Here is a 15,703-nt window from a genome sequence, read left to right on the forward strand (position 1 = left end):
AGTTCAAGTTGTAATGAAACTCCTGGTAATCACTCCACAACATCATATTTTGCATCCTGTTTAACAATTATTGTATGTACATAACAGCACACAGTTTTAATCAACATCTAAAATGCATATAACAATACCACTGAAAATTAAGGTACAGGTGCAGCATGCACCAGTTTCCCCAAACCCGTTCTCACTGTTATGTTACAATAGTTCTTGATATCCAATTAACTGATGTTTAATATTTTATCAAGCTAAAAAAACATGATAAAAAATTGAAAACAACACGTTTAATAATTTCATGCGTCCGAAGCGCTTTTCTGAATTTACCTTCATCAGGAACGCCCAAAGCCAAACATTTGAAATCTGAGGGATGTATTAGTACGAAAAACAGTTGAAGAGCTAAATGACAAAAATACCTAAAACAAATAGCCAAATTCATCTAAGGTCAACTTTGCCTGAGGGAGTTGAAACCTTAGTTTCTTAATTCTTTATAATTTCAAAATTTATAAACGTTCTGATTACAAAGGAGCTGATGATACATGTACCCTCGGGACTGATAGTCCAGCATCAGAGGTATCGACCCAGTGATGTAAAAAATTGAAAACAACACGTTTAATAATTTCATGCGTCCGAACGCTTTTCTGGATTTACCTTCATTAGGAACGCTCAAAGCCAAACATTTGAAAATTGTCAAAAAAACATAATATACACTCGAACGTGTTCATTCTTCCTGTGATAATGAATTATAAAGCTGACACTTTTTCAAAGTTGGTATTGAATCGGATATTAATTGGACATTTGATTGTATTTCCAAATGCAGTGCAATTGGTTTACATGAATTGAAGCCTTGCAAACTCTCACGAAGGCGAAATATACTGACATGGTCTATCGGTAGTTCCATTGTTCAAACATGAAAACATACATCTAATGTAATTATTAAAAATTAAATAATTTTCTATGCCATATACATTTTTGATAAATGTTATAACACCATCGAGCGAATTTGGAGTGTATCAGATTTTATCAGCCTATCACAACATTGGCCTATCATGTACTTAAAATTTTACCCAGAATGCATTAAGATTCGGCGAATCGACTCGTATGGTAACAGGCATTTGAAAACCGTAGTTATTCATAATAATTATTATTGGAATTATTGAAGGCATTTCACAGGGTCATGTTTTTCTCTGATTGTTTTTGACGTCTTTACAATAAATCCATTGGATGTTGAACGTGTACGGATTGATAATTTAGTCTTATATATGCATTATGTTTTTAATTAGTTGTTAGTGGCTTTGAACAAGTTGTCAATAAATGCGAGTACTCTCAGATCTGTACTTAAGGTCTTTATGTTGTTGGGACAAGACAAGACAAGACAAATACTTTATTAAAGTCTCACCACTTGTTACATCTAAAATATACAGCTTTTTAAAACACAAATTAACAACAAGAGCCACTCTACAAAGAGTTATGAGAGACTATATATAAAACAATTTTTCATAAATTATAATACAAATATAACTCAAGTCAACTATCACGAATATAAAATACATTTTCGCTTTATTAAAATTTCATAGCAGATTTTGGCAGTATAAAATACCATATTTTCATTTGTAAAAAGAAATATATATTTTTTTCATTATCAGACATATGTAAAAAAAATTCTCATCAACAATACTAGCATGGTTAAAAATAACATTACGAATATCTGAATATACAGGACAGTTTAACAAAACATGTTTTTCATCTTCAACGTCATCATTACAGTTAAAACATAATCTAATTTCAATATCAATATTTTCATAACGACCAGTTTCAATTCTGATGGGTGCTACACCACATCTAAATTTTGCTAAAGCACTCCTGTATCTACCTGGTATATTTAAGAATTGAATGCCTCTTTTTGTAACTTCATTGGGGTGTAAAAGCGTTGACCGAAGTACATTTTGTATGAAGGGCGGAAGCGCTTCATTCTAAAAATGTGCGCACGGTCAACGCTTTTACAACCCTATGAAGTTACAAAAAAAAAGAAATCAATACTTATAATTACATTTTTTTTAGCTAGGATAATGAAAACACGATTTTTTTTTTTTTTTTTATTTAACTCTCCTGTGCACTTTATTGTGGAACCTCGTGTTATCATGGATGAGAAGTTTTATTGAGTGATACAATTGCTTAAGGAATAACACGTGATGTGCAGTTAGCCAATCAGAATAACGTATTGTAATGAAACATACATCTAATGTAATTATTAAAAATTAAATAATTTTCTATGCCATATACATTTTTGAAAATTCTATATGTACGTAATTTATTTTTATCATCTGACATTAATCTTGTCATACCATTCTTCCTTAAATTTTTCAAAACATACTTTTCAATATTCTTGATTAAATCCTTGTTCAAAATAAAACCATTACACAAATATTCCTTATTTAAGTTTTTAAACTTATTTTTTACTCTAAATGCCATTTTTAAAAACTTTTTTACATGTGTTACCCCATATTTTTATATGTTCCCCATATAGAGGCACCATAATCTATTACAGACCATACAAGTGTATTAAATAATTTTGTAAATATTGAAATCCACCATAAGCTACAAATACATTTAGATTGGGATATACGGGTTTTTTTTCAATAAAAGCGTGACTTTCAGACCTAAAAAATGAAAAATCAACTTGTCTAAAATTTTATTTCAAGAGTTATTTTGAATACCTCTATTATAGACCTGTTTGTAAACAAAAAGTGCAATCTTAAATACTCTTTAAAATGATATTATTTTCATAATTTGTGTACTGTTTCGAAGGTGACTTTTGTCCCCTACGAAACTGCTTCTAAACACAAATATTTTTGCAATTTTAAATGTTTTCTATAGACATTGCAGTTAGTTAACTTTATATACTAAAAAAATCTCATTTTTTTCTGAATTGGAGAACCATTTTTTATCGATAAAGATGAACCAGTACTTCACATATGAAGGTACAACTCATGTTACGTAGTGGACATTTTGATGCGTTTCGTAGTTGACAAAACCGTTTCGTAGTGGACAAAAAGTTTCGTAGTTGACATCAACCCTATTCTATGTTAATAAAATTTAAACATAATTTTGTTTACATGAAACTAACCCTTGTTATTTGTTTTGCACGAATATAATCGAAAACAAGTTAAAAAAAAAGACTGCATGGTGGTGGTAGTGTCCACTACGAAACGTTTTTCTCCCATACTTGTTTCGTAGGTGACCGCGTCGTAGGGGACATATTCACATATTTTATTTTTTCCCACAATCCCTATATTGCAATAGTAACAAGACTGATTGTATTCATCAAAGCATGTATTAAGCTGTACACTGATATTTTTTTCATAATTTTAAACCCATATACTGAAGGAGATTTGACCCGTTTCGTAGTGGACATTAACAAAACTACGGTATCACTCTGGTCCATTTATGGTGCTCAATTTTTCTTACCAACAATTTAATTACCGTTATAAAAGCATCACTTCTTTTGTAAGACCCTAATGTTATATCTCTTGCGAACAAAAATTACATGGATTTTATAAAACTGTTTATTAGCAAATTTAAATGACTTCGTTTCGTAGTGGACATTTTATCAAGGACACACCTTCTGAAATTAAAAATCCTATGTTAAAAGCTGTTAAAATATGTTAGCTCTAAACATACTTTTGAATTATCAAAGAACTTATATTAAGTAAAAATAACATTCATTTCTTGATTTTTTTACGATATTTTAGAGTATGAATGTTGAACAGCCGGTCTAGGGACATGTCATTTTGGTTGTTTTGGACCATTCAGGAATCAATATATTATCAATCCCTCTAAAAAATAAACTGTTTTTTTTTCTCAAGAGTGTTAAATCTAATGTACTGACTGCACAAAAAAATACTTGCAAAGGTCAAACACATTTTTTAAAGTGGCTGGGAAAAAAAGTACGTTTTTATTGAAAAACGCCGATACAAGTACCCGGCCACGTCCACTCAGTGTATAGTATCTTTACTGACAAAGTTTTCCTGTCGAAGGTTGTTGGTTCTCTTCGGATCCTTCTGTTTCAATAAAAAAAAAAATGGGGCATGGCCATGATCATGATGATATAATTTATAAAAGATTGCTGAAAATGATGTAAAATTAACATTATATGTTAGTGGCTTTGAACACCATGTAGCTGTCAGTTAACTGCGAGTACTCTCGGATCTGTATCTAGTGTCTTTATATTGTTGGGATGTACTTGACCTGGCCATGTCCACTTGTATGTTTGTCCATCTGATGAGTTAAACCTTTTTCAACTGATTTTTACAGAGGATGACCTTGAGGTCACTCCGATGTATTGTTATCGCTTAAATTTCCGTCATGCATAAATTAGTCAAATTAGTTTTGGGTTTTCAACACCAGTGAAAAAAGTGCATTTTCATACCTGCGATTTCTGTTCTCCGGTTGTACGATGTTTCAACAAAATATGGAATCATTTCAGTTGTTGATTTAGCTTGGAGAAAATTTGACTGAATTATATCTTAATAAATACGGTTTTATATGTTTAATTGGTGTTTAAGAAAGAGGTCAGGTGCTCTTGTTCATTCATTAAATTATCGTTCATTCATAAATTTATCGTAAAACAGGACCGTAACTACATTGAGGCAAATGAGGCAAATGCATCACCTTTTAAATTTTAAAAAAAAACAACCTAAAACAAAAGATTGTCTTCATATGATTGTTTTCATATCAAATTGTTTTCACTGAAAGTGTCTTGCAAGAAGCAAGTTCTCTTCACTCTCTGGTGTCGCCCCTGCATATTTTTCGTAATCCATGTTTCTATTTTACTTTTGGTTTTCAGAGTTGATGGTCTATTGTTTGTACTTTTGTGTCCCGGGTTTGTCTTTTGTCTTTTATTGTCCTACTTTATGACTAGTCTGAGTGTTGATTTTATTTGTAAACCTGTCACACTGTGTGTAATGTTGCATGTCCACCGATGTCCAGGCATTATGCGAGAAAATATTTTAAGAATATACGATGCTACTGGACACAGAAAAAAGTGGTCGTTTCTGCATGGAGAATTGAACTTGATATCAAAGAATACGAAACTGCCTTTCTTGTATATAAAACAATACCATATTTTTCTTAGTATGTATTACAAAATTAGGTATTTTCTGTAGGTGAGATATGCACAGAAGTGATAGATATGTATTATAAATATAGAAAATTGAATATCATAATCAACAACAAAATTAAAAAAAAAATAACTGTATCATATATCCAAGCGCCTGTGGATGAAACTAGATAGCTGCCATGGTTTAAATTAAAGTAAGACCACCAATTTCCCGGTATCAAATCATTTGTTGAAAAAAACATCAATGTATTGCCATATGATCTTTTACATTCAAGGGTTTAATTTGCATTAAGTCGTGTTCAGACTATTTAACAGAAAATAAAGGAATATGAAGTACACGTGCACGGGAGCTAATCGCACACAATGTCAATGTATAGAAAAAAATACAAATGATCAATGGCCAAAGTTTTTATTCCTGTTCTTCATCTTGATAGTTGCTGGAGGGTCTTCAATAATGAAAGAATCATAAATACCGTAAAACAAGGTCAATATGGTCCCTAGTGTCGATTTGAGCAGTACTAGTATTTAACGTATATTACTGCACTAATTTCTGTCACTATATTTAAATCTAGTCATAAAAAATCTCAAGTCAGCACAATACAAGACAAGAACAGACAGACAGACAGATCCGGTATTAATGATTATGAAAATAACGATTTTTGCTTTATCCTACATATCGGTCTTTTAATGTTTTGAATTTCCCTAAAACTTTAAAGTCTTAAATAACAATGAATCTATGTTTTTGTTTTGAGACCAGAATATTGTCGAAAAAATAGCTAAGAATTATTTGCGTTTCTATGGAAGAAAGAGTCCGAGAAACGCTCAGAATGCACGATTTTGCGTTATTTTTCTCAGCGGCCCCCAGACCCCTCGCCAAATTTTTTTCGCCTCGCTACGCTCGGCGAATGTATTTTGCCTCAGTATTAAAACGGGCTAGTTACGGCCCTGGTAAAATCAAAATCACTACACAGGTTTATACCCATGACCGTGTAGTGTAAATGACTACCTGTAATCTTAAAATAGGGGTCTCACTAATAATAACAAGAAGAATTTTAGCGACAAGAAGCGTCAAGAACGGACAAGAAGAATAAATTTAACGACAAGAAGACTATTTAGCAACATGAAAACTTCTCGTATCGCATGAGGATGACACATATCAAATGAACAATTATGTGTGGGACTTAGTTTTAAGAAAGATGTCAAAGTAACACTATGAAAATATTTTTAGTAAGCTGAAATATATATTTATTTTTTACATGTTTATGTCTGGTAAGATATTTTATTTCTGTCCCATTTTTCAACATTATCGTCTCGAAAGGTGAAATGTTTTAACTGAATGGTTAATTTAAATTAATTATGAAAATTGTTAAAATTAAATCAATAAAAGTAATTAGTGCCCAGTTATAAACACTACCAGGGGATAATTATGGATTATTATCCATAATTATCCCCAACTTTAGCCTGGTAAACTTGTCTCCTTGTGAAATATAACACATATTAAAAATGATTTCCTGCTTAAGTCTTTTATTGATATAAAGTTAAAACCTTCTTGCTTTTCACTAGACTATATATAACAACACACCAGTTTATTCTCTACGACTATTATTATATAAGTATAATAGTCCAAGGTATACTGATTTCTTGCACTACCGGCAATATAGTGAATATAATAGTTATTACGGTGAGGTTGAATTTCCTGTCATTTATTCATCATCCAAGCACGAATTTGTATCAGAAAAAAAATATCTCTGTAAATTAACCCAAGTTTCAGGTATAGAGATGGAACTGTTTTTGTGACATGTGCTTTTGACCATCCACAAGAACCTGCAGTCATCCGATGTTCAGTACTTCAGTACTTTGATTATTGTTCGTTCTTATGTTGTACTGTTACACCACTGTCCCAGGTTAGGGGGAGGGTTGGGATCCCGCTAACATGTTTAACCCTGACACATTATGTATGTATGTGCCTGTCTCAAGTCAAGAGCCTGTAATACAGTGGTTGTCATTTGTGTTACATATTTGGTTTTCGTTCATTTTTATGCCTACCTACGATAGTAGAGGGGCATTATGTTTTCTGGTCTGTGGCTCCGTTCGTTCGTTCGTCCCGCTTCAGGTTAAAGTTTTTGGTCGAGGTAGTTTTTGATGAAGTTGAAGTCCAATCAACTTGAAACTTAGTATATATGTTCCTTATTATATGATCTTTCTAATTTTAATGTCAAATTAGAGTTCTGACCCCAATTTCACGGTCCACTGAACATAGAAAATGACAGTGCGAGTGGGGCATCCGTGTACTGGGGACACATTCTTGTTTGTACATAAATTAAGCCGTTAGTTTTCTCGATTGCATTGTTTTACATTTGTCATTTCAGGGCCTTATATAGCTGACTATGCCATATGGACTTTGATCATTGTTGAAGGCCGTACGGTGATCTATAAATGTGAATTTCTGTGTCATTTGGTCTCTTGTGGAGAGTTGTCTCATTGGCAATCATACCACGAATTTTGTCAGATTTTCGGACTCCTTGTGTTTTTCCTACTATACAGGGTAAAATATTTTGAAACTTTAATAGCTCATAAAAGGACATTATCAAAATTTAAGCAGATTCTAGATTTCTGTTCTTAAGATCTGAGACCCAAATAATGACAATGGTAAATATAACGTACAAGTCCAATTCAGCCATTTCTCGCAATACACAAAAAGGTAAAAGTTAATACTTATATATCTTGAGAGTTTTTTTTATTTTAAAAAGCAGCACAATAACACATAGCAACATGGATATTTAAACCCCAAAGGAATGTATAGAGGCGTATTATACTTGTGTCACAGACACACAAAAACTTATAATTTGTTTTGTATTTGACAATTATTTAAGGAATGTCATGACTGTAATATTTTTTTCTGTCTATGAAGAAATAACATTAAAAATTTGGTGCACACTGAATAACGCGCGTATGTTATTTCGAATAGACAGAAAAAATATTACAGTCATTTCTTATAATCTAATTCTAAATTCCATTTCAAACCGTAGAAAACCATGAAAAAAACGTGGATGACGTCACGGTCACATGACTAAATAATGTCTATGGGCTCATAACAAAATAACGTCAGCCAATCAGAAGACGCGTTACATCCAAAATTAAATTATACAAATTTAACATGAAAATTTGTATGGAATGAGCTATTTGCAATGGTAAGGACATGATGCTGCCAAGTTTCGATGAACGGAATGTGGCAAAGATGAGATCCCCAAAAATAAAAACAAATGACTACAATTGTGAAACAATAAATGTCAACTAGACCAAATGATCTTTTGGTTTGAATTGACGTATTTCGAACGACAAGTTGATGAGTTAAGGATTAAAGCTCCTTTTATTTTTGAATATTTACCAGATATTCGAAATACTCTAGTTTTTTCCAATGCATGTCCTTATAATAACCAAACATTCAAACTATGTTTCAAGTAACATAAATTAACAAAAAAAAAAAAGAGATATAAACCTTATTTAGGGAGACATGGATAGTAGTGCTACAAATGTATTAGAAAAATTTGACCGCTGACCTCTACATTTCTTTTCATATTTTATTACTAATAGTTCAAAAAGCCATATTTGAAAATCTTATAAAATCCTCATTATTTTTGCATTTATTTTTTTTAAGTAAAAAAAAAGTAAATGTTGAACGTCTGAAAAATCTGAAAATAATCAATACCCGTCCAAGAAAAGCTTGTTACTTTGAAAGAGAGTTGCTAACATCCTTGAGTCAGAAAGATGATGAAAATTTTTAACGACCTTGACTGGCTATACAGCCCTTGCACGGTTGGAAGTCAGAATGCCGATTTGAATGATTTATATAGTGTGTACTCTTACACCACTGTCCCAAGATATTTGTATTTTGTTGATTGATTTGTACATCATGTCGTTAGTTTTATCACTTGAACTGTTTTACATTTGATTTCGGGGCCTTTTATAGCCGACTTTGTGGTATGGCCTTCTTGTTGAAAGACGTACGTTGATCTATATTTGTTAACTTTTTTGTCAATTGACATCTTGTCTCCTTGGCAGCCATACCAAATCTTTTTATTCTCTGACATTGTAGATAACGATCTCAAAGTTGTATATTTCAATCAGATGGTAACTGCAAACAGGAGTAAAATTCAATACATGCAGCCTCCTTTGTTTAAAACAGTTCATTTCCTTGCAACTTGAATACAAAATGAGATAATACAAATGCTTGCGTGTGAATACAAACCAAATCAGAAGGCAACTGATGGGTCTTCAAAGCAGCGTGAAAATGTTCCAAATGGCAATGTACTTGGTGACTGAGTTTTTGCTTTAAACGTTCACTTTACCTAATAACATTTCGCGTATCATTGAGTACCAATCTTTGTGTGTACATCTGCTTTTGTGTACGATTAATTCTTTATTTCATATTAAAGACAATTGGGCGTTGGTGGTTGGTGTGTTCTGTTTAGTTAGCCTTTATTGTTGGTGATGATAATGATTAGATGATGAGTGTTTAACGTTCCGTGGCAAATCAAATGAGGTTACAGTAGTAGGGGGGATCTACTTTCTTAATTCTTTTATCTTTTGTAACACTTGTCTCTTTTTATCGGTCGGGGGACGAACACTCAAATTGAATATGTGTACACTCTATCTGTCAAGTGATAAAAAGCAGATTGAAAACTGTTGTAGCTGTTGATTAAACAAAAGAAATGTAGAAACAGTCTTTGCAAATCGTGCTGAAAGATTTATATGTTATAAAATCCCAGGTCTTGAAAACCGGTGTCTTGAAAGCTAAAATTGAAAATGCAGTCAAACAATTCCATAACAGCAGTTGGACAACTTCAATATGTGTGTAATTTAAGATTTCGAGGGGTCCATCACACAAAATAGCTACCCACGAGTCACGTTCTGTTGAAATCCTCAAACTGAATCATCTAACATCAACATTGTAAAGATTGATTTAAAATTTCGTTCAAATCGGCTCAATAAGTTACAATAAAACACCACAATAAATATATAATTCAAGACCATAGTCTCTATTTATATCTTAAAAGTAAAACTTCATTTCTTGGACAGAATCAAGCAAGACAATTAAAAAAAAATCATTTTCTGAAACAAGTTGAAAGATAACAAACACTTTCCCTGTTTAAGAAATATTCATGACTGTCTAGTGCATACACAGAAATTTATAAACATATGCCTATAATATAACACTTTTATCGAAATCTGTTATACTAGTTGCGATCTATTTTGTACAAAAATGCTTTCTCTTTTTTCTGTGCAACTAACAAAATATCTCTTGCTTTGTCATAATGCAGCGCCTGAGCATCGCAAAGTCCGTCACTAGAAGATAAAAGTGTTCTATGCTGCTTACCACAAAGAGAGATAAGTACAACGGACTTTTTTGATATAACAAATAAAAAGTCATCGTCATCTACAGTGATTCCTACGGGATTTTTCAAAATATTTTCATCTTTAAAAGCCCATTTAACGGCACCCTGGAAGTCACTGCATGTTACAGAATGATCACTATATGAAGTATAATACATGTTCGTTCTATTTGTGTCAACACACGAAAATGTGGATAAGTTTGGAATTGAAATGGTGTTAACAGTTTCAGTTTGAATGTTTAAAATCTTGATTTCAGATACTGTACAAAATATTACGCTTCCATTTCGTTCTACTAAACCATAACAGTTGGATTGGACAGGGATATACTTTCTTATCTTCCTGTACTGAATGTCAACAATGTTGATACCTTTTTTACTGACACATGACGACACAATAACCGTGTTATTTGTTATTCCATTTGTAACATCGTATGCACCTGTTACTAGTATCTCAAAATCTTTGGTTCCGTCGGCCTTTATCAAAATTAACATTTCCTTTCGAAAGCAGGTAAATGCCATTCTACCATCCGGAAGAATACAGCAACCACTTACGTTATATAATGTCGTTTGTATTGTATCCTGCAACCGAGTTTTAATATTATCGCTAGGTTTTGGTTGTACTTTTGGAATAACTTTTTGAGCCTGCATTTTCTTTCTTTCTCGTAAATCAGCTTTAGTTGGCTTTATTACTACTGTTATTTCCCCAAATTTTTGTACGTTTTTCTTGAAGGTTTCTACATTTTTTTCAATTTTTGAAGTGATGACTCTTGTTTTCACTTTGACTCCCTCAAGGCATGATTGAATGAACTCGTCTTCGTTAGCTAAATCCTGCTCTATTTGTTTTATTGACATAAATGTCTGGAGATTAGATGCATGATGCTTGATATTTGCAATTAAAATCTGGTACTTTGTTAAATTATTCTCCTTTTCTTCTAATGTTTTGATCAGCTGTGAAACTTTTCTTGTTTCTGTTTCCTCTACTTCTTGTAGTTCATCTACCAGCTTCTTCTGTAGTTGATTAAGATGGGTATCGATCTTAAAACGAATTTCCTGAATCTGCTTTTCTATATCTTTTCTGTTTTCTGACAATGTAGTAATATTTCTCCTGTAGACCTTTTGTATTTCTTTAATATTAGCTACAAACTCGTCAAGTGTTTCCTCTACTTCTTGGAAAGAGGTAGAGGTCTTGGCATTCTTGATTATATCGTCGAGATTAACAACTTCATGGCATCCTTTATGAACCTCAATGGCACACTTACCACAGCATGGCAATTCATGATCTTTGCAATATAAAAGAAACTTTTCATCATGCTTGGTACAAGACTGAAGGATCTGCAGGACATCTGGAGGCAGCATCTGGTATTCAGCCATTGGTATCGTCTTGTGGTGTCTGGATGCCTTCGCTAAGCTGTGGTGTTCTACACAACCCGAACAAAAACCTTCATCACACTCAGGACACCAGGATACGGATGGGTTGGTCACGTGACGAAGTTCACATATACTACAATTTTTTTTTGCAGTAGCCATTATTTCACTGGTTACACTGTAAATATTAAAAAAAAAATATTTTTGATATAGATATTTCTTAAGAATTAATGTCAGAAAAAAGATGGACGTCCAAATACCTTTCTTTTGTACTTAAACAAACAAAAAATCATCAGATGCAATTCTACAGAACATCAAGAGGTGACATAGTGTAGTACCGTGTCTGCTTTTCTAATTAAGACAGACTTAATTTTCATTTAGGTTAATCATTTACTACAAGTATTGCAATACCCTAACATTGGTCAATGAACATAAATGCATGATCAGACTGACATTTTTATCTTACATTGAATATATACTCACATTAACTAAATGACCTACACTTTATAGTTCTAAAACCTGATATTTTATGAAAACTTAACATCTATTGATAAATTATGCAAATTAGGTCAAGTAAAGCAAAAACTATCAGACACACATACATTTCAATCCTTATATATGGTATCCACAGCCTATTTTGACTAATATCCTGCTCAGTTTGTACATACTATGGTACTGATGCAAATGCAATCAATTTATTATTTTTAATTACAATGTAAAATTTGAAAAAATTTATCCAAGAACATAGGAGTTATCGATTAGAATTATGTTCAAACCTTACAGGAATATATAAAACTCTGAAATGACACAATCAACATGTTTTACAATAAAAAAAATGACCTTCCCGTCAATCCTTGTATTTATATTTTGTGGGAATTTCTGTAAGAACATTTGAGATTATGTACGAAGATGTACGAAGATGTGTGTGTTAAACATACAGACAGTCGGACTACGGTACACCATACTATGTCCTGTCTAGATTGATGTTAAATACCACACATGCCTATATACACGAGAGAAATAAAGAAAAGCATTCAAATATTAAAACAACTACATTTTAATTGTTGTTTTTTTATATTTGACCAAGCGTTATTTGATTTGCTCATTGTTAGAGACCTTACAGTGATATATAATTGTTAACTTCTATGTCATTTGGTCTCTGGTGGAGAATTGTTTCTTTGGATATTATACCAAATCTTCTTATGTTTACACATAAACCGCATCTTGATTAATGAAAAAATGAAACGAGTGACTGTTGAAAAATTAAGTTAATCCAGTTCTTGAACCAATGCATGCGTATATCATAAACTAAGTCGTCTGCGCACGGTTTTATTATTTTTTCGCATCATTTCGTACAATTGTCAAACAAATATTTCACTCGGTAAGTGTTATTGTGGCAGCTAATCAATGGTCGTGTTTTGAAGCTGAAATAGTCACTTTGTACACTTTCAAAAAAGAAGCATTGATATTCAGGTAAGCAAGTGTGTAACATGCACAATAAGATATAAATCATTTTGATGAAAGAGCGATGAAGGACAAATGAAAGAATTTTCCTCCTAACAAGTATATGTACAGAAGTTTTACAATGAAAACTAGCCATTTAGTTATACAATAAAAACAACAACATGTAAAACAATTATATTTTTAAATTTAAGTTTCTTATGACTTTAAAAGTATAATATAACAAAACACTCTGAAGCTTTTTAGAAAGCTAAAACTTGTACGGCATTGTGTTTCTATATACGATAAAATATTGTAGAAGTCATTATAAAGGTTGTTCCAGGGAGTAGATATTTTCGAAAAACAATTCAAATAAATAGTTAAAATATTCGGATAGAATCTTGAAAACTTTTGGGTCAACCACCAACCAAGAATATCAAATCATGGTCGTCTTTAAAATGTAATAATTGGTGAAAATGAAACATCAGTGACACGTTCAACTACATGCATGATCGGTTTGAAAATTAATCAATCATGATAAAAATAGGTGACGATTATGAAGATGTACATCATAAATTAACCGCGTTAATTACCTGTATTAAGACCAATTCTAATACAAACTGTGACACAAACAAAGCCAAATAGACAAGGAAGGTAAAAGGTAAAAATAGAACTTGATCACATGATTGTCTGCACACATGGTTACAATACCTACGGGCAAACAATCAATTAAATTATCTTTAACTGGTGGTTCATTTCAATTTTTTGTGTGAGAATTTTATAGAATTGCTTAAATTAAACAAGCGTGAAACAGAATATATATATATAGATAAACAAATCATTCGGAATATAACAAAACAATATAAAAATAAAGTAGCTGAAGATTGATAATAAATACATTCAATTTCTTAACCAGTTACAAACTTTGATTGGGTTCAAAAGGGAGCCTGCAAAAGGCCAAAAATGGACTTACATTATAGTATCTTTAGAGTTTATGTGTATAACTTATCACAAATGAAAGGTGCTGGAGCGTTTATTTTTTCGGAGTATCTGTTTCTGTGGTGAGTTTTGTGTACTGTTGTTTGTTTGTTTGTCTTTGTCTGTTTAGTCATGGCCTTAATATGAGTTGGAATATCCCTTTGGTATCTTTGTATCTCCATTATAATCGAATGATCTAAATTTTTATAGGTGATTTTTGAAACATATGAATGGAGTTGATAATGCGCTTTTCAACAGTTTAAGAAATTATCAGCCAATCATAATTTTTGATTTTTGGTTTTAGAAATATTACTTAGAACGCATTTAAGTTCTGAAACTATAAATTGTATCTATAATTATCTCAATATATTGTCCAACATTATCCGCAGGATATTACCTTGAATAAATCAAGTACTTACAGTATTTCCGAGATAAACACATTTCAGTTTCACACCACAAACTCTTCACATAAATTAGACGACAAAAGGGGTGATTTTTCTTTTCATATTGTAATTTTCTTTTATTGGACGATTATGTTCCTCTTGCACCCTGTTATGTCCCATGTGTGAAGTGACGTTTCGAATTAGAATGAGCGTAATCTATGTGTTACTGGTGAACTATTTAGTCTGGGATTTTGTTACCACACATTAGTTGAAACCGCTACTTAATTATTGCAAATTATTAAAAACAATCAGCAAATAAGGATCTGCTAATAAATCAACATGGTCAATTTATCACAATAGTTACATGTATATGATTTGTTGCCTTTATATGGATTTGTTTTACTCTCAAAAACTTTAACAGATAAGTTTAAACGTTAGACTGTAAAAAGAGCAAACATAACTGATTGCAATAAAGGAAAAACAAATGATCAAAATAACATATTATTCTACCAGGAAAGCGATTGAGGCTCTTCGGAGCTTCTGGTTTGTTTGAATCGGCTCTGTTTCTGTTATATGCATGCAATGGAAATTTATATTGGAATTTGTAGAAACACCGTATAATGTTCCACATTTATTCTTTAAGACCGTTAGTTATGTCTTTCTAGTTGTTTAACACTTCGTCATGCAATGATTATCAGTACCATACGGCATAGACATTTTGTTCAAGTGGGAAATTACAACAGATCAATATTACTCTGTTTGACTCTAAATGTATAAAAAGACACCAGATTGCAGCAAAAGAGCAATATTGCTGGTGGGTAACATGTCATCTTTTGGATCTGGCACAAAATTCTTCCAAATCCTTGACCTTAATTCAAATTACTAATACATATGTAAGGTTACGGAAAATGTATAATACCAATAACACTATTATGAAACGAAGGAAGGGTCTGGATAGGTTTAATAGAGTACAGAATGATTTGGCACAGTTAGAGAAAAAATAACTACAAAAAATAAAGGAGTGAAGAAATGGG

The 15,703-nt window shown here is 32.0% G+C and overlaps 1 protein-coding gene across 1 annotated transcript; it reads right to left on the reverse strand.

Annotated features, from left to right (window-relative positions):
- Positions 1–10,122: 10,122 nt before the first annotated feature.
- On the reverse strand, positions 10,123–13,969 carry LOC139483603 (tripartite motif-containing protein 5-like). The gene is made up of 2 exons (XM_071267596.1): positions 13,902–13,969; positions 10,123–12,046 (listed from the first exon to the last, which is right to left on the reverse strand). Exon 2 carries the CDS (start codon positions 12,028–12,030, stop codon positions 10,348–10,350), a length of 1,683 nt encoding a protein of 560 aa, XP_071123697.1. The 5' UTR covers positions 12,031–12,046; positions 13,902–13,969; the 3' UTR covers positions 10,123–10,347.
- Between the last annotated feature and the right edge of the window lie 1,734 nt (positions 13,970–15,703).

The sequence above is a fragment of the Mytilus edulis genome, chromosome 7, assembly GCF_963676685.1.
Source record: "Mytilus edulis chromosome 7, xbMytEdul2.2, whole genome shotgun sequence".
Classification (NCBI taxonomy): domain Eukaryota; kingdom Metazoa; phylum Mollusca; class Bivalvia; order Mytilida; family Mytilidae; genus Mytilus; species Mytilus edulis.

Coding starts and splice junctions, on each gene's coding strand:
- LOC139483603 (XM_071267596.1), bottom strand. CDS start 12,030: ATGGCTACTGCAAAAAAAAATTGTAGTATATGTGAACTTCGTCACGTG.